At 35.1% G+C, this 20404-nt stretch overlaps 3 protein-coding genes across 3 annotated transcripts; all 3 read left to right on the top strand.

Annotated features, from left to right (window-relative positions):
• The first annotated feature begins 9 nt into the window (after positions 1 to 9).
• On the top strand, positions 10 to 4132 carry LOC140983217 (putative glucuronosyltransferase PGSIP8). Its single transcript, XM_073450166.1, has 5 exons — positions 10 to 473; positions 2437 to 2695; positions 2940 to 3141; positions 3273 to 3420; positions 3550 to 4132. The coding sequence occupies exons 1-5, from the start codon at positions 214 to 216 to the stop codon at positions 4088 to 4090; spliced, it is 1410 nt and encodes a 469-aa protein (XP_073306267.1). The 5' UTR covers positions 10 to 213; the 3' UTR covers positions 4091 to 4132.
• Positions 4133 to 4813: 681 nt separating this feature from the next.
• On the top strand, positions 4814 to 14230 carry LOC140982688 (uncharacterized). The gene is made up of 14 exons (XM_073449335.1): positions 4814 to 4899; positions 5485 to 5550; positions 5662 to 5723; positions 6350 to 6415; positions 10174 to 10252; positions 10332 to 10402; positions 10508 to 10609; positions 10951 to 11040; positions 11290 to 11364; positions 12625 to 12657; positions 12834 to 12911; positions 13119 to 13160; positions 13457 to 13557; positions 14107 to 14230. The coding sequence occupies exons 2-14, from the start codon at positions 5496 to 5498 to the stop codon at positions 14126 to 14128; spliced, it is 876 nt and encodes a 291-aa protein (XP_073305436.1). The 5' UTR covers positions 4814 to 4899; positions 5485 to 5495; the 3' UTR covers positions 14129 to 14230.
• Positions 14231 to 16682: 2452 nt separating this feature from the next.
• Positions 16683 to 18232, top strand: LOC140983575 (uncharacterized). Its single transcript, XM_073450666.1, has 3 exons — positions 16683 to 17449; positions 17530 to 17833; positions 17908 to 18232. The coding sequence occupies exons 1-2, from the start codon at positions 16720 to 16722 to the stop codon at positions 17721 to 17723; spliced, it is 924 nt and encodes a 307-aa protein (XP_073306767.1). The 5' UTR covers positions 16683 to 16719; the 3' UTR covers positions 17724 to 17833; positions 17908 to 18232.
• The last annotated feature ends 2172 nt before the right edge of the window (positions 18233 to 20404 follow it).

Below are 20404 nucleotides of genomic sequence, written 5' to 3'. Positions count from 1 at the left end.
GCATATAATCCTATTATATCTCATACTATATAATCAATACATCGAACAGCCAATGTACGCAAAACTATACGATTTCAATTCTTTTCCTCGTTCAAAAAATACACAGAGATACGAAGCACGCACGCAGTTGGGTTTCAAGTTTGATCAGATTTCAAGAAAACCCAGGATTTTTTATTTTTATTTTTTGCATAAAGTTTTGTAGAAGAAGTAAAGATGGGAGAAAGGAGGGGAAGAGTCGCGTTTCTGAGATTGGTGTTGAGTTTGGGTTTATTGTTATTGTCGTGCCAAGCGAAGAGGGAGAGACCGGCGCACAAGAATGCGTATGCCACAATGATGTATATGGGGACTCCGAGGGATTACGAGTTCTACATGGCCACGCGCGTGATGCTGAGATCCCTCGCTAAGCTTGAGGTCGATGCTGATCTTGTCGTTATTGCCTCCATGGATGTTCCTCCCCATTGGATTCAAGCTCTGTGAGTATTATTAGTACTATTCATTTAGTTTATTACATGTCGATTCCGACCACTTTGTCGGAATCGAACTCAACGCGGTCTTACAAAAACATGGGATTGAGGTGAAAAAAAAATGTTTGGTATATTTTTGTAAGCGGTGAAAATTTTGAATTAAATAATTGTTAAAATCGGGAAACGCATCCCACGCTATTGGCTTTTCCTAACGTTATGTCTTTTTGTAGAAAAAAACAAAGAATGATTCTAAGCATCAAATTATATACTTTTTTTTAGTCGATTGACATTTCAGTTTTTGTATTGAGTTAGATTTATTAATTAATATTTCTAAAAAAAATCCAAAAATTTGATTTAAAAGTGATCCTTATCTTGGTAGATAGGAATTAAAGAAATTAAAGGAAATGAAATTTAAGAGGCAAATCAGCCTGGTCAAAGGATCGGTTCATTCTTCGTTTTTTCGAAAAACTTTTGACTTTCTCTCGTTTTTTCTTCCTGATCAAATTTCAGTTACTTATATGGATATATTTTATTTATTTATTTATTTTCAAATTAATCAATCCATGATTTTGCATTTACTTTGAATTCGGAATTGAGTCGAATAATTGAATTTAATTATTTCATAGGTCTTTTACTCTGGAATAGGTTTATAGTGAGACGGTATCACGGATCTTTATCTATGAGACGGATCAACCTACCGACATTCACAATAAAAAGTAATACTTTTAGCATAAAAAATAATATTTTTTCATGGATAACCCAATCCGTCTCATAATACGACCTTTTGCCTTTACTCTATTCACACGATTTGAAAGCGCGAGGCATTGATTAGAAATAATTAATGGGATTGAAAAATTTTGAATTATATAATTTATGTTCATATATCATCATTATTATATGAACCTAAAGAAAGCAATTGTTTCAGTTAGTTTGATTTTTTCAATGGGTGATTTATTTAATTTGATTTTGTGTACGAACGATCGGCATGACAAATTATTAAATTGACATGGGTTTACTGGATCATTGACTATTTATTAACTCAATAAAAAAATAAATATGATAAGCTTTGAAATAATTTTAATTAAATAGTTTATTAATTTCAAGTGTTTGGCAAGAGTGGAGGGGAATAATTGGATCCACGTTCTTTTTTAAAAATATTGTCATCTACTTCCACCCTAGAAAAATATTATTTGTAACTCACTTGTTTGTAAATAAGGAGAGGAAATCAAAGTCTCTTTCAAGTGGGTGTATTATATATTTGCCAGCAAATGAATAATTTGATAATTTTATTTATTAGTTGTCCAATTTTCAACCAAATATAGCATTATTTTTACCGACCTAGTACGAATATTTCAACCAATTTCAAGTAATGTGTAGGTATCTTGTGAGACGGTCTCACGAATCTTTATCTGTGAGACGGGTCAACCCTATCGATATTCACAATAAAAATAATACTCTTAATATAAAAAGTAATATTTTTTTATGAATGACCCAAATAAGAGATCCGTCTCACAAAATACGACCCGTGAGACCGTTTCACACAAGTTTTTGCCTCAAGGTAAATTATCTTATTATGCTGAACAAATACTTGGACGGTTGGACCTATATGAAAATACTTCAACAATTTTGTAATTGTTGAGGGTGATTTTAGTTTATTTTTCCTGGATTATAACAACTTGCTAACTATTTTTTTTAATGAGAAATAACAAGTTTAGGTTCATTTTTATTTACTTATTTATCTTGTTTAATTTAATTATATGTTTGGTGACACAGAAAGATGTATTTGATCACCTTCATCATAAGTGATTTTGCGATATAACTTTCCAAGCTGAGCAATTAACTATCAGGCATCTCAAAATCCTTACTCCTTGCATTCAGATGTTTTTTGATAGTATTAAAACCTCTACACGAAAATGTAAATCGATAAACAAATAGCTCCAAGGAAATCAATGGTTTTTTGTGGTTTTTTCAGAGAAGAGGAGGATGGTGCGATAGTGATGAAAGTTGAAAACGTGAAGAATCCATATGTAAAAGATCCGAATTCGGGTTGGAGATTCACGAAGACGCTGAACAAGCTGTACGCGTGGAAATTAGTCGAGTACGAGCGTGTGGTCATGCTTGATGCTGACAATCTCTTCCTTCAAAAAACCGATGAACTCTTTCAATGTGGGCAGTTCTGTGCTGTTTTCATCAATCCCTGCATCTTTCACACCGGTCTCTTTGTGTTGCAGGTATAACCTTTACATCCACACCATGTATGAAGATAGAGTTGTCAATTAATTAATTAATTATAAGGTTACATAATGGATTTGTTTAGCCCCTAGTCTTGGAGAGCTGGAGGGTGACACAAACTTTCTTAAAGATGTTATCCTGTTGATACATGGTGAACCTAATCAATATAATAGAGCATATAATTTGAAGTGAAATGTGTTTACTTCACCGAAATCCCATCACTAAAATGGTCAAAATTTGCAGCCATCTTTAGAGGTTTTCAATGATATGATTCATGAGGTGGAGATCGGCAGAAGTAATGCTGATGGAGCTGACCAAGGATTCTTAGGAAACTACTTCCCAGATTTACTTGATCGACCAATGTTTCACCCTCCTTCAAATGCCACAACCCTCGATGGAACCTACCGACTTCCTCTAGGCTACCAAATGGATGCTTCTTATTATTGTAAGTAAACACACTAATTAGAACCCATGGTTAAAAAAAGTATTCGTGTCTACATATAGCATTAGCACAAGTAATTAGCATACGCTGATCAATTAGGAGCAAATAATTATTTCTTATTTATTTGTCTCCAGATCTCAGACTACGTTGGAGTGTGCCGTGTGGGCCTAACAGTGTCATCACATTCCCGGGAGCTCCATGGTTAAAACCATGGTACTGGTGGTCATGGCCTGTCCTTCCTTTAGGCATTCAATGGCATGAACAAAGACTTCAAACTCTCGGGTAAGATAAAGCTCTCTCTCATAAACCATTGCAAAAACATCTTACTCCTGTTCCATTAGTTTTTTCCCTTTATTGATCAAACGTGTGGTCTGATGTTCGTTTTGTGATGTGTATTTGTTTTGCCAACAGCTACGCTGCAGAAACCCCTATAGTGTTCATCCAAGCTATATTTTACTTGGGAATCATGGCTGTGGCGCGTCTAGCTCGCCCCAATTTATCAAAACTATGTTACCGGAGAGAAGAAAAGAGTGTTTTCCTTGTACAGACTGGCTTCAAACTGATTGCTCTATGGTCCGTTCTTGCTGCATATGTGGTTCCATTCTTCCTCGTGCCTCACACAGTTCATCCAGTCGTTGGCTGGGGCCTCTACTTGCTTGGGGCATTTTCGCTTTCTTTCATCGCTATCAACGCCTTTCTCTTGCCGATGCTACATGTACTCGTGCCATGGTTAGGGATTTTCGGGGTCCTTTTAGTGATGGCCTACCCTTGGTATAACAATGGTGTTTCAAGGGCACTGACTGTTTTCGGATACGCGTTTTGCAGCTCGCCCTTTCTTTGGGTATCGCTGGTTAAAATCGTGTCATCCCTTCATGTTTCGCTCGATAGGGAAGCTTTCTTGCCGAGATTCGGGGAAAATGTGTCGCCTTTGGGGTTCAATAAGTTGTACTAAGAATTTGTATGAGAAATCTAATGTCTTTTGATTTGTTAGAAAGGATATTTTCTTCTTTTTCTTGGACTATTACTTGATCATATAAATTTTTTTATTGGAATGACTAAAGAAAACCAGTTGGTACTGAAGGTGTGCGATATTCAACTGATTTGATGTCAGCTTGTTATGTGTATTTGTATGAATTCTTGAATATTAAAAATTGATAATTTGCTAAGAAAATACTTATATAGTAAATATTATTTCGGTCATAAGGTTGAGTTTTTTTTTTTTTTTTTTTTTTTTAATTTTAATTTTTTGAAATAGGTTGAGTTATTATTTTAACTAAACTTTAGACTTTAATGCAACTATGTTAGATTTTATATTGTAATTGGAAATTACTTTTAATTCAAATATAAATAATATATAATCTTACATGTATACCAAAATAAAAGTTTGCCAAAATAAACAAATATTCAAAAAATATTTTAAATACAAAAAAGTATTAAATAATAAAAAAATTAAATTAAAACGAATAAATAAGAAAAGAAGAAGTCTTTTTGTGACACGATCTCATGAATATTTATCTATGAGACAAGTCAATATGTTGATATTCCAATAAAAAATAATACTCTCAGCATAAAAAATAATATTTTTTTATAGATAACTCAAATAAAATATTTGTATCATAAAATATAACATGTGAGATCGTGAGATACAAATTTTTACCATAAAAAAGAGCGTAAACAAGCCCTTGCCGTTGGTCAACATCCTCTTCTACTTCACTCTGCTACACATCGTCACCGGTCTACACTCTCTCTCACGCTCTTCAGGTGTAAATCCGTCTCCTTCTTCTATCTATTATTCGTATCCCTGTAGTTATTCAGTGGAATGACACTTTTTCTGATTGTTTAAATTCAAATCCTAAACAAGAATTTGAAGGCTTAGTTCGTTAATCCTACGCGCAAAATTCGTGATCGATTTTTTGCGCCTCGTTCTTATCTGGCAGATATATACTCATTTCATGCCTTAATTCCGCATATTTTTAGCCAGATATCGCAACTGTTTATTGTTCCCACAAATCATCCGACATCATGCTATACCTAATGCACATTAGAACGATAGAACTTAGATTTCTATTTGCATTCTTTGCTATCTGCTCGGTCTCAACAAAGTTGAAGAAATTTTCGGAAAATATGTTTTGAGGATATTAATAGCTCTTATTATTCTGTAATGAATGCAATTTGACTTATTAATCATTTCAAATTGAGCTTGTAACTCAACCCAAAATGATACATTTAGCCATTGAAACTAAACCGGGAAAGTGCCTTCCCACGCACGCCTCGCCACGTTACCAAAAAGTTCATCAATCCCTTGCACCCACAAAATACTATCTTCTTTGAACTTGGTTACTGCAGATCATTCAGCGATGGCTATGCAGGCTGGGATAGGGATTTCGAGGATACTCTTCATCGTTGGAGCAGGTATCTATAGATTCTGCCTGTTTATGTGTGTTTCGTTATTGTAATTTTGATGTTTTGAGTTTGATCCGACTTTTTGTGAGAGTTTTGCTTACTTTTATTTGGTGCAATTAGGTTATACGGGAACAATACTGATGAGGAATGGGAAATTATCAGATATATTGGGTGAAATGCAGGTACTTGATCTTCCACCTCGTTTTGTATTCTGGATTCAGCTGTATACGGGTGTGCATTATTTGGAATCAATCTCTTCATTTAGCTTATTGAGCTTGTGTAAGCCAGGAGTGTAATTTTTCTGTCGTGGAGTTGTATTGCCTTTACGTTGAGTTGAAAAAATTTGTGAATCTCGTTATAATTTTTGTGACCTACTTATATAATTGTTTGAGAATTGGAAAGATATTGTTTGTGATACGTCACCTTAGTTTTTTGTTTTCTGATCTCTTATATCAAGTCAGTGTTAAATTTGACTGGATTTGTAGATAGCTGTTACATTACCTAGCTTTTGAAACAGTTTAGAATTTTTAATGAAAGGAGTCCCATCTGGAAATTGAGCATCAATAACTCTTAGGTACTTTAATGCTCAAGCCTTATCCCAGAGATCTCAAGGCGTCCAATAAAATGTTTCAATTGGGAGTTATTGTGTTGTTTTGAAATGTCGGTGTTAGTGTGTTGTTTTGAAATGTCGTTTATGGTAAAGCTACCTTGTGCTGCAATATGTTCACTATACATATGTCTTGTATTGTCTACATTTGGCAAATTTTCTCTTAGTTGTTTTCAAAGATCTTTTGGCTTGTTTTGGCAGAATCTAGTTAAGGGGTTGGAGAAATCAGGGGAATCGGAAGGGGATTCTGATGCAATTGCTAGCCAGGTATACCATAACTGTTTAGGGATTACTCAAAAAGTTATTCTACTGTAATTTTATTTTTTAAACTTATGTCAATTTACATTTTACACAATTGTTTTACTCTTATGTCCTTATCGAATTGCTTTGGATTTCCTTTTTGAGTAAAACAAAAAGAGAATTTTATCATTGTTACTTTGATGCCACTCCTATTTAATTGTTCTGTGAGAATTTTTCTTGATGCTTTCTAGTGAGATGGCTGGCTTTGGGCGTGGGGGATATCTCTTTGCCTGGTGTATATTAGTTATTTGTAATTTTTTTTGTGCTAGCATGGCATGATATAGATTTGCTCTTTTTTGTATAATCTTATACCTTTGAACAAAAACATCGAACTTTGGATCTGTAAAGGTGGATGTCGAATTATTAAAAGTTAGGAGAGATATACGTAATATTTAGTTTCCTTTTATTAAGATTAGAATCCTAGATTTAGTTTTATTTTGTTCCTGATTTTATTTGATTCTGTTTTATTTCCTAGTTTTAGGATATTTCCTTATTTCTTACCTATTCTTTAGGTTGTTTTTCTTATCTCTGTTCCTTGTATTTATACTCTGTTTGACATTAATAAAATTCAAGAATTCGGTTTATCAATTTCTTCATGGTATCAGAGCCCAACGGCCTCGCCACAGGAACCTCTTCAGAAGAAAAATCCAATATCCTTGAGCCGAATCCCAACCTTTCCAATAACTCTCTCCTTATCACTCCTCACCGCCTTACAGGTCCGAACTACTTGCAGTGGTCCCAATCCGTAAGAATGTTCATCTGTGGACGCGGCAAAGAAGAGTACCTCACCGGAGAAATTGAAGCCCCAGGCCCCCAGCAAAGACTGATGCCGGCTATAAGAAGTGGAAGACGGAGAATCACTTAATCATGTCGTGGCTCATCAATTCCATGAGTTTGGAAGTAGGTGAGAATTTCCTTCTCTACGAGACTGCTAAAGATGTTTGGGAGGTAGTCCGTGAGACGTATTCAAGTTCCGATAACACCTCGGAACTGTCGGCTATTGAATCAGCCCTTCACGACCTCCGGCAGGGAGAACTCAGTGTAACCCAGTACTGTAATGCCCTCACCAAACAATGGTAGCAACTTGATGTTTTTGAAACCCACGTTTGGAAGTGTCCGGAAGATGGTCAGCGCTATCGCAAGATTGTGGAGCAGAAGCGCACCTTCAAGTTTCTACTCGGTCTCAACAAAGAACTAAATGATGTTCGAGGCAGAGTAATGAGTGCCAAGCCATTCTTGGGTCTTCGAGAAGCTTTTGCTGAGATTCGCCGCGAAGAAAGCCACAAGAAGGTCATGATGGGCCCACCTTCTACCTCGGTTGATGGTTCTGCACTCCTCGGGTCTTCACTTGGTGCTACTGGAGCAACTCAACAAGAGAGGCGTAAGTCACGGCCAACATGTGAGCATTGTTCCAAACCAGGGCACACGAAGAACACTTGCTGGGTTCTCCATGGCAAACCTTCTGATTGGAAATCCTCCAGTCCTCCGACTGCCAAGACCAACCGCGTCCTCTCAGTTCAGCCCTCAGGTGACCAGGCCAATGACAATCCGTTCTCTCCGCAACAGATTGAAGCACTGCAACAAATCATGTCTGCAACCTTAGCGCAACATGCTCCTGGATCTAAATCCACCAGCCTTCACGCTACCAAAGGTACATAAGTTCTTGCTTTAATTTCCGCTCAGCAGTTCTCGTGCTCTTGGATTGTCGACTCGGGTGCCTCCGACCATATGACCGGCAACCGGAATCTCTTTACAACGTACCAACCCAATACCGACTCTCTCCATGTTCGGATTGCGGATGGTACCAAGACCCGGATTGCTGGTTTCGGATCCGTACAGATTTCCTCCGACCTTACTCTTAAATCTGTGCTGCATGTTCCTTTTTTGGATTGCAATTTATTGTCCATTAGTAAATTGACAACTGATGAACAATGCTCGGCTAATTTTTCCAATAATGTGTGTTTTTTCCAGGAGTTGGGATCGATGAAGACGATTGGTAGTGCTAGGATGTGCTCAGGCCTCTATCTCCTCAATACAAGTCTATCCAGCCTCGAGTCTCGCTCCCATTCCTGTTCAAATTCTAGTTTTGGTTTTCATATAGAGTCTGGAAGTGATGTTATGCGCTTACACTTTCAGTTAGGTCATCCAAGTTTCTTTTATCTTGAAAAATTGTATCCGAATTTATTCGTTAATAAAAAGTCGAGGTTTTTTCATGTGATATCTGTCAACTTGCAAAACACACTCGGGTCTCATATAATCCTATCCCATACAAACCTTCTCAACCATCTTCACTCATCCACAGTGACATTTGGGGCGCATCTCGGATACCCAATATAAATTGAGCCCGGTGGTTCGTCACCTTCATCGACGATCATACCCGGCCTTACATGGGTCTTTCTTATGAAGGACAAATCTGATCTCGCCCATATATTTCCAGCCTTTAACACTATGATCCAAACACAATTCAATACCCGTGTTCGGGTTCTCAAGTCTGATAATGCCCGTGACTACTTCAACACCACCTTAGGATCCTATTTCACCAAGCAGGGCATTGTCCAAATCAGCTCTTGCGTCGACACACCGCAACACACCGGGATTGCCGAAAGAAAAAACCGTCACCTTTTAGAGGTCGCACGTTCGCTCTTATTCTCCATGAATGTGCCGAAATACCTGTGGGAAGAGGCTGTTTTGACCACTGCCTATCTTATCAATCGGCTCCCGTCCCGGGTCTTGCGGTGTGTCACCCCTTTTCAAACCCTATCGTCCAGTTTCCCACATATTAATACATTATCGTCTCATCTCCCACCAAAAATATTTGGTTGCACCGCTTTCGTTCACATCTATCCTCATTCCCCTTGTAAGCTTGATCCTAGGGCTACCAAGTGTGTATTCATCGGGTACTCCTCTAACAAAAAAAGATACAAATGTTACTGCCCTGTCTCTCGAAAAACATTCACAACTATGGATGTTAACTTTTTTGAGGATACTCCATATTATCCCAAAACTGTCCTTCAGGGGAAGAAACAACTTACAATCGAAGTCCCGTTTTTTAAAATCCTTCTTGATCCCGAACCACTTGAGTCAACTACACCTACTGTCCCACCGAACCCGAACCCTCCAGCACTAGCTACCGAAACCCATGTTAGTCCACCCACCTCGCCAAACCTCCAATCTAATACGCGAGGTCAGTGGCGACGAGGTCAGGGGGAGTGTGAAGCTCCAGCACATCGTACACTTGCCGCTGAAGATACCACTACACCGATACCAATTCCGGAGACAACTATACTAAGAACTCCAACTCGTGAACAACTTGCGGCTATCTTGACCAAAGCTTTGATTGGTTTAACTTTGAATCTTTGATGAAATATGTAACAAGTTGGGAATGTATGACATTTACGTCCCAACTTGAGGGGGAGTGTCAAATTATTAAAAGTTAGGAGAGATATACGTAATATTTAGTTTCCTTTTATTAAGATTAGAATCCTAGATTTAGTTTTATTTTGTTCCTGATTTTATTTGATTCTGTTTTATTTCCTAGTTTTAGGATATTTCCTGATTTCTTACCTATTCTTTAGGCTGTTTTTTTTATCTCTGTTCCTTGTATTTATACTCTGTTTGACATTAATAAAATTCAAGAATTCAGTTTATCAAATTCTTCAGTGGATAACTTTTTGATTTTATATTAAACTGAAGTATTAATTGTTATGTGATTAATTGTTTTATAGGTTCGTAGGCTAGCCATGGAGGTTCGGCAACTGGCCTCGTCTAGGCAGATTACTGTTCTTAATGGAAGTTCTGGACAAAGTTTGTATTTCTTGTTTATGCGAGACTATTAAGGATTTATGGCTGTTTAAGTGATTCCCTCTGCTTTTCTTTTTCACAGGTAACTTAACAGCTCTAATAGTGCCAGCAGCTGCTTTGGGAGCTGTGGGTTATGGATACATGTGGTGGAAGGTAGAACCGCGTTTCATTATACTAATTTTATTGTGTTGGAGCACTCATAAATATTCTTATTTTCTGCTGCTTTCGACAATTTGCCGTACTTTTTTATTTTGCTAGGGTCTTTCATTCTCAGACCTGATGTATGTAACCAAGCAAAATATGGCAAATGCTGTTTCCAACTTGACCAAACATTTGGATCATGTGACTGAGGCCCTTGCCGTAAGTATCTGTTATTTCTTGATTGGTTGAGTATACTGATTTCTAAACTCAATAAGCAACTTTGTTGTCTTTTTATAATTTTTGTTTATTTTATTTTGAATCCTGAATTGCAACATGTAGTTTTTATGTAACAGAAGTTAATTTTTTTTCCTGTAAATGTGCTAGGAACAAAGTTGCATGCTATTAGATTGGGTTACTATACTTAATTCTGATAAAAGTCAATTTCAAAAATTGTTTTAAAGAAGGAATTTTTGTTTTTCCAATCAACCTAAGCGATGGAAACTTCTTAACTAATGGAATTTCCGTATATCATGAGTTTTCATTTATGATCTTCTGATCAGGCGGCCAAAAGACATTTGACACAGAGAATCGAGAACTTGGATGGGAAACTGGATGAGCAAGTAGAGATATCCAAATTAATTAGGAATGAGGTATATATTAAGTGCAATAATTTTAGTTTTGTTGTGTCAACCTCAAAGTTATATCCCTAAAATGTGCTACTTGATATTTTTGTCATATGATTCGGGTGTAGATTGCCTCCGAAGGTATAATTTACTCTTATCTCATTTTGACATAACCTGAGTTATCAGCATGTTGGAATGACAAGCCTAAGAAAATATGTTTTGATCTGAACATCATTTAGAATAATTGTTTTTTAAAAAACCTAACTTGTGAAACAGGTTAATGATGTACGTGGTGATGTTTCTCAAATTGGGTTTGATTTGGATGCATTGCAGAGGATGGTTTCTGGTTTGGTAGGTTATATCTTCTAAAATTCGTAATTATTTTATATTGTATGCATTTTCTTATAGTTTAATCTTCTTTTGTTAAATCATTTGGTAAGAAGTCATGAGATGGAGGTTCTGTATTTGGTATGGTAGTTCATTGTGAAACTTATGCTTTTGGAAAGTGCTAAATTTTTATATGAAGCAACATAAATGTGAGATTTTCGAAGTTGTGAATGTTTCTGAAAATGACTCAGTCAGTTTACTCCTTTGAGGAGCAGGCTTACACCCTTTGGATTCCTTGAATTCCATGTAGAAACGCACTACAGTTTATTAGGACAATCTGTATGTCTGTCTACGAAATTGGTATACGGAAGTACAATAATAATTAATAATATGCCTTGCCGATATTTATTAATTTAAAGATTCATGTGATGCGAATATCACATGTATTATATTAAGTTATAGAAGATAATTTTTTAAACTGCTAAAGGTTACTTTATTGATTGTTTTAATGTTTTTTCTGCATTCTCGTGAATTTCTTATGACATGAGCAACAACTGCGCTGAATTTCTTTTCTGCGCTTATCGTATTCACTGTTTTAAACTTGTTTTTTCCATTTCCTGCTTTCTTTACACAAAAGTAGAACCTTGGTATCTCAACCGCCTCTCTGCCATAGCCCATCATTATTTTCTGCATTACCACCTTATAGCCATTGTCGATTTCTTCACTTGCTGTTGTCTTCAGCAGTTGTTTTTCTTGCTATGTAGGAGAGGGTAGGTTCTGTTTTTCTTTTTCTTTTTTCAGTTTGGGACTAATTTATATACAAGGTAAAAGGGATGGTAGCCTACATTTTTTATTTGAACAATTGAGTAGAACTTGATGCGGAAAAAGTTTGGTTAAGGATGGTTCTTTGGATCTTCCTTTGACTTCTTTAGATCTTGCTGTTTTCTATTCTAATGCATCCTGCTTTAGATTATCACAGGGTTGCAAGTTTAAATTGGCGGTTGATGATTATGAAACATTTATTAGCTGCTGATATAACTTTTGTTTGTGAATTCTTGAGACCTCAGTATGTATTTTTTGGAACTTGGGACCTTAATTTTCAGTAGGATGCTTTAGATGTGTATTTGACTTATTGGATGTACTTGCACTTATTTTAAATTAGTCTCATGATTGTGTATAACTTTGACTGCTTATTGCAAACATTATTGTTGGTTTTCTGGATAATAAACGTGTCATACTATTTCCTTGTCGATCCTCGTTCTCATAGTAAATACTAAATTGCAGGACTGCAAGTTACTCTCGTTGGAAGGCAAACAGGTGAAATGACTTACATTTTAATTTATATCATATTAAATAAGCTTCCATTACTTCATAACCTCTTCAAAAGTTCAAATACTTTTATTGTACAAAAACTTTCAAAGTACAACATTAATTTCTCAAGACCCTAGTAATGCTGATAAGTGTTTGATGGTGCATCGTTGCATATATCATAGGACCTTGCAAATTCTGGGGTTATGTACCTGTGTAGCATTGTCAATGGAAGAAAGATGAAAATACCTGATTTGCTTCAGGTTCGGATTTGTTACTTCTCTGATCTGCTATGCAGTTGATTGTATGCTGTCTAATTCGGATTGTATACCCCGATTAAAATGGGTAAAAGTTATTACTTTAGGAAACTCCATTTTTCTCCCCCAAATTATTTCTTTTGGTAATGTATGTTTATTTTCGATGCTCATTACATACTACTGGTTAATCATCTTTTCGTTACTTTTTTGCAGGATCAGTTTAAAATTTCTGGAAACTCATCCCCAAGTCTAATGGTACCTCATCTATTTTCTGTTGCCACTTTGAAAAACAGAAAGGCAATGTAGAGAAAATTAACAAACAAATAATTCACTCCCGTTTGCAATGAAATGTGAACCCCATGAAAATTGTTAATATGTATATTCATGTTTCTGCTTTTGAATATTGTGTCGAAGTGAACATTTGCATCTGCTTATGTGAAAAGGGAAAAGGGTGGCAATTTTTGTATAATTTCTATTACTCAAGTCAATCTATTCGTATCTTTAGTATAAATTTAATCTCTCCCGTTTCACGTATTAGTGAATACTCACAGGGTCTCAAAGAGATTGCAGATTCTCTGGCTTATGGGAATAATTTGTTGACCGATGGAAATGTGCAAGAGGACTCTGATAAGATTCCTCGAACCTTTTCGAGGTATTATTTTAAGTTTTTTAATTTAATAGTATTACATATTTAAGTGGCAACAGACGTAGTGGGAGGAGTTAAATAAATTTTTACATTGCAATGGAAGTACTTATTTTATTATAATCTATAAAATGGACTAAATTTCACTGCTGTCTATATTCATGTATTTGAGAAGATTTGGGATTTTAAATATTATTTGTATCTATCTAGAAAGATGGAATTTGAAAATAAGATAAGGATTTGAAAGAATTGATTAAACTAGTTCAAATTCATCACAATAAAATGGGTGGATTTGAAGTGGTTTGGATTGGAAAAAAAAAAACGAAAATGGAATCAGGGATTAAAAAATTTTGTTTTTTCAATTTTGCCTTCAAATTCTAATTTTTTGAATCACTTATGGTTTTCTTAAATGCTATTTCTCGACTCTTACCAACATCAACAATGGAATTTGAAATTCCAAATTTATGTGGTTTAATCTCAATTCCAGTTAAAATTTATATTTTCCCTGCAGTACTTGCAACTCTTCTTCTCATTATAAATCAATGGATTTATATGCAGGTGGGCTTCAAGCAAGTGTTGATTGTCTCCCATTTCGCCCTCGGTGGTCTTGTACAGGAAGTTCATGTCCATAAAACTAATCTGCTCGATTACGAAATTTCTTTTTTATCTGTCTTGAATTGGTGAGTCTGTTTTTTAACCCCGGAAACTTAAAATGTCGCGCATGTTAATCAGAAGTTCGAACTGCAACTTAATGTTTAGATAATTGAGGTTTTATCTATTGAATTACGGTAACTTGTCTCAAAATTAAGTTTGAGACCCTTATAATAATTAACTTCTGGTCTCATGGTCTGTTTTAATAATTATATATATTAATAAAATGTTAAAACTTTAATGTAAGTCATATGTAGCTTATCGGATAGAGCTTTTGTTTCATAAGCATCTAGTTATAGGTTTAATTCTTCCTTTGATCTCTTTTCTCTTTTCTTTTCTATTTATTTTTTTAACTTTGGTCTTTTTTTATTTATTTTTTTAATTCATATATTAAAATTATATTATAGTCTCTCATTATTTTTTATAATTATATTTTCATCTTCGTTTAAATATAAACTAAATAAATTAATAAAAAATATTGTACAAGTATTGTATATATATATCTATACTATTATATTAAGTGTGAGGACATGATAATAACTATCTAGAGACATCAAATTTTTTTTTTCCAATTTTACCCTTATATGATATTAATATTATAATTTTGTTTTTTGTTTTTTTTGTTTTAATTTCAACAAACTTTTATTTTTATTTCAAAAATTTAAATATCAATTTAGTCGTTCCATAATTTTTCAAATTTCACCTTAGTCCATCGATAATAATAAAAAAGATTGTACACACACGCATCACGTGTACATAGTAACTAGTATATATTATTATTAACTACTTAAGTGGTTAGTGCTGGTTGAATTTAGCTAGTTAACGAGATCTTCGCAAATAAGATATCTTTGCTATATTATAATAGATATCATATTAGACTAACTGTAAAAATATACTAACTTTTTTTTCTAATTTTATCCTTACATCATTATTGTGTAATGAAGTTATTTCGTTGCCCTAAATTTGGCATCAATCCAACTTCTCCACAGTTTTTCCCATCACGTTTCTGCTCCACGCCTACACCTCCCGTCAAAGCCTTGGAAGCTTCACGTTTCTATTTTCCCTGCCATTAATTTCAGCAAATTTTCTCTCCACAACGAAATCGTTCGTAGATATTTTTTAACATCTGGATAAAGCAATTATTTATAATTACATAAATATCATGCTATTAAGTCTTATACCTTATTTAATTTTACAGACTATTTATCGAATCAAATACCTTAAAAAATGTTTTACATAATATATAATATTTATACAATATATTATCCATACGGAACACGTGTTTCACGTGTGCTTAGTAAATGATAAATTTTGAGAGAGTGGGTACGATGATGCTAGTATTTTTTTGAAGGAAAATATGAAATTTATTTTCTCAGTTTATATTAGTTATGTTGATTTTACCGCCTAGTTGTGCTATCCTTTCGCGGACCATCATTATCATTTAAACTCACCTTAACATAACGAAAACATGTACAATTTTTAGCATTTACAAAAGTATTGGGATAATACACATTTTCGTCCTTATTTGTTTACCGTTTTTCCCATTTCAGTACCTCTTCGTTATTGACTGCTTAAGTAATCTTTCATGTATTTAAAATCTTCCCGAATTGGTCCCCGTCGTTATGTTGACGTTAAGATTAACGTTGACTCACATCATGTGCCTCTCACGTGATCTTTTATTTTTGAAGGCAGTTGATTTCTCCCCAAATCAGTTTACTTGACAGCCCCCACGACAACCCTAAATCCCCAAATCAAAGAATCCTCCCCAAATCAGTGTACTTGCCATTACCCCTACGCCAACCCTAACTCCCCAAATAAAACGATGGCAGGAAAGGGAAGTGCGAATGCTTGGAGACGGTAATGGCAAGCTTTCAGCCCGTAAGAAGTAAGCTTTCAGCCCCTAAGACGGTAATGGCAAGCTTTCGGCACCTAACACGGTAATGGCAAGCTTTCAGCCCGATAAGAAAGAATTCAGCGCATAAGAAGTAAGCAAGCTTTACTTGATTAATTTGTTGCAGTTGTTGACTCAAATTTTCATGTTACATTTTTTTTTTCGAAATAGTATATTGGTAGATTTGCTAAAGTGGAAGGCGGTAATGGCTCGAAGAAGTAAATTTTCAATTGAATTCACCTCGAATTACGGTAATGTCTCCTTTTTAAATGTGATGACTTTGTGGATAAATTTATTGAGATTTATCACATTTACGGGATGTTAATATTCTGTTTGTTAGGTTGGATGCGAGAACCCACTCTTGTTACATTTAAATTGTACTGCAATGGTTCAATGTAAACCAATCGCAAGAGGAAAATGTACAAAGGTGGGAGTACTGAATTCTTTGATTTTGTGGACATGGATAAGATAGGCTTGATGGAACTATGGGGTTATGCTAAGGAAGTAGGATGCCTGGACAAAGATAGGTTCAGATTTTGGCACAAAATCGGTAAATCTTTGACCGATGGTAGATATTTGGAAAGTGATGCTTTAGCACAATTCCAAAATGTGATATACTTCTTAACAACATGTGTGAGTGTTTCAACAGCATGATTTTAGATGCAAGAGAAAAACCAATCATCTCAATGTTCGAAATAATAAGAAATTTGTTGATGGCCAGGTTTCAAACCAACAGAGAGAAGGCCGAGAAATGGGATGGTGTGATGTGTCAGAAAAATAAAGTTGTCTTGGCAAAGAATAGCAAGGAAGCAGCTGCTTTTAGTTCTTTGATGTCTGATGAGACACATTTTCAGATCACAGGATTACACCAGCAGCACTCTGTTGACCTGTGTAAGATGAGTTGCAGTTGTAGGAAATGGGATTTGATTGGAATTCCATGTGCACATGCTGTTTGTGCTATTTGGTGTAAGCAAGAGAACCCGAAGGCTTATGTACATCATTTTTATAGTGTTTTGAAATGGAAGCAGTGTTACTCGCGATCCATCATGCCCATTAATGGACCAGCATTGTGGCCTGAATGCCAGTTAGTCCCTCCATTACCACAAATTTATAAAGAAAAAGTTGGTAGGCCAGCAAAGTTGAGAAGGCGACAACCTGATGAAGTTCCAGCTTCAAGACAATCAAAGCTGAAAGGTGTGAAACGAAACAACAAATGTCGGACATGTGGTGGGTTTGGACACAATCAAAGGAGTTGCAACATATATAAAGCAAGTGGTTTAGATAGGACAACACAAGAGAACAATGAAATGGACAGAGGTGAAACCGAAACACCACAAAATTACAACGAAATGGATATAGGTAATGTTGTGGAGTTACTTTTGTTTTATTTTAGATTCTTATTTCAATATTTTACCACGATAATATTTAGCATTTAATAGGCGACTTAGAATCTCCACCACAAACATGCAATGAAGCCGAGCTTGGTGCGACTACACAGGGCGACGCACTGTCAGATGAAATCGAAAGATTCATATCCAACAAAAGCGCAGAACGTGCTGAGGCAGCATTCAAAAAAAGGAAAAAACTGCAGGTTACAAACTATATGTTGTGTATTTATGTTCGTTTAAAGTGACAGAATTTTTTTTACAAGTTTTGGTGTTAAATGATTATTTTCAAGTAATACGACAACGAGCAACTGGAGTAACAATTAGTGGCAGCTCCAACAAAATCTCATCTGTTAATGTAAGTGCAACTAAACCTGTTACATTTATTTTTGCGAGTTGGATATGTGTCAATTTTTTGTATCTTCTTCTCAGGTACATAAAGTACTCAAAAAACAAACGCATGTCATTGTGAAAGGCGGAAGGAACTTCGCAACTGTGTCTAATTTGAGAGCTTCAGTGGATGATCAAAGGAAAAAAACACCGATAGAATCAAGTGGAACTGGTGGTTGACGAAGTAAATGTTGATGAAAGTAGTGGTTGTGGACATAATCACAGAAAACAAAAAAAAAATGTTATTGTTTTGTTGGATTTTAATGGTCGTGGACATGTTATTTATTTCTTGTTGGATTTTAATGGTTGTGGAAGTGAATGTTGTGGTTATGAAATTAGTAGCTTTAAGGAATCATTGTGTTGTCTGTCTTTTTTTTTCCTGGAATTAGTAGTTGTGGACATCTTTTTTCCTTGTAATGGTATGCATCTTCCTTCTTTTTTATTCATGGAATGGTTCTCTGCTTTTGTTATGAATGGCCACCACTAAATTGTTCCAAGCTTCCAAAGAATGGTTCGTGTCTTCTTGAAGGTTCCAGGAAATTATGCTTCCAATATAACATTGGACACAATTGTGCATTTGGACACAAGATGAAAATGAACAATTGAACACAGTTGCGAACACAAAATGAATATTAAACATCTTACTTAAGTCAATGTTAAAGACACATTGTTGCATTCTTAATTCAAATCCCATAATCCAGAAAACACATTTAGTTTTAACACAAGTGCAACATAATTGAAAATGATAGAAACACATGCATCATCACTCTCCTCCTCTTCTTTCCTTTCCTCACTTAGATGTGCCTCATTAGCTGCGCCACCAACAGAAGCAATAACTACTCTATTTATCTTCACCAAGGTGTAGAGACTCTATTATTTCTTTGAGCTCTGTAGATAACTCTTCCATTTTCAGTGCATTTTGGCGACTTTGACGTTCCAATTCCATTTGAGCCGCTACTAAGTGGGCTATTTTTTCATACTCTTTTGGTTTTTTACTCGAAATTCCATCAGATGTTGAACTTGAACATTTTGCCTCGTTACAGTTATAAGTAGCAGCTCCAACAGATTGTTTCTTCATATAATCATCGAATGATTTCAATGCCTCTTCTCTAGTGCAATAGGATTTGTGAGAAGCTCCACTGTATTTACTCACTTGCACTTGAGCCTCCTCCCAATTGTCGTAAACACCGGGTTTTCGTCTAACAAATACAACATATGTTTTTCCCTACAATAAATAAGAATTTTCAAATTTCGAAAAAATATTCATACAAAAACGCAGGTGAAGTTACAAAATACACACTAAATTAGTAATCATGCTACTAATCTGTTGAAAAATTTTGCAAAAATCAAAAAGTAAATATACATATGTAGGAGAATTACATAAAACTACACCAAGTAAAATAAATCCAAGTATTATAATTATGATACCATTGTGTGCCAGACAAATTAGAAAAATAGTGCTAACCCACCTTCGAAATTTATACTCCAAAATGTTGAGATACAGTACATACATATATATTCCATTAAACTATTTAGGATCAACTCATATCCACTTCAAAATGACATAACCGATCACAAAATAAGAATGCTACAAACATATTAATCGCGAACCTACAGCAAAACCATTGAAAATAATGAAAAGCCTTCACAATTGCAGATGTTGTAGTAGATTGAATCTGGAATTGCTGAATTTTCTTCCAATTTGCCGTGGGTTTCGAACTAAGATTCTTTGATTTGGGGATTTAGGGTTGTCGTGGGGGCTGGCAAGTAAACTGATTTGGGGAGAAATCGACTGCATTCAAAAATAAAAGATCACGTGAGAGGCACATGATGTGAGTCAACGTTAATCTTAACGTCAACATAACGACAGGGATCAATTTGGGAAGATTTTAAATATATGAAGAATTATTTAAGCAGTCAATAATGAAGAGGTACTGAAATGATAAAAAGGATAAATTTGTTGTGAAAAAGTAAAAATTTACGGTAAAAAGTAAAAATCTCAAACTCTCAAAATTATCACACTACACACTTTATAATATTTTTCTCTCAACTCAATTGTGATTTTCTTCACAAATGAGAGATCTATTTATAGAAAATTTTTACAAATAATCCAAAAATAAATTACATCATTACCTACATCATCACACACAAATTTCAATATTCAACACCTAATTTTACCTAATTTTCAACATTCAAATATTCAATACACACATTTTAAATATTATTTTTTAACACTCCTCCTTGTGATGATGATCATAATGATTGTCTTCATTACGTGTTTTTATACTGCCTCGTTAAAAACCTTACTAGGAAAAACCCATTGGGATAAAAACCATAGTAAGGGAAAAAGAGTGCAGTCACGTAAACTCCCCCTCATGTTGACACGAACAATTCTTCACAAATTTCGTAGATTGCGCATCCCAATATTATATATGTGCTTTCTGAATATTGTCGTAGGAAGTGCCTTTGTGAAGAGATCTGATGAGTTTTCACTTGATTGAATGTGACGAACATCAATACATTTATTCTTCTCAAGCTC

This window comes from Primulina huaijiensis, chromosome 8 (assembly GCF_012295235.1).
Source record: "Primulina huaijiensis isolate GDHJ02 chromosome 8, ASM1229523v2, whole genome shotgun sequence".
NCBI classification, from domain to species: domain Eukaryota; kingdom Viridiplantae; phylum Streptophyta; class Magnoliopsida; order Lamiales; family Gesneriaceae; genus Primulina; species Primulina huaijiensis.
This window is presented reverse-complemented; position numbering and strand designations above follow the sequence as displayed.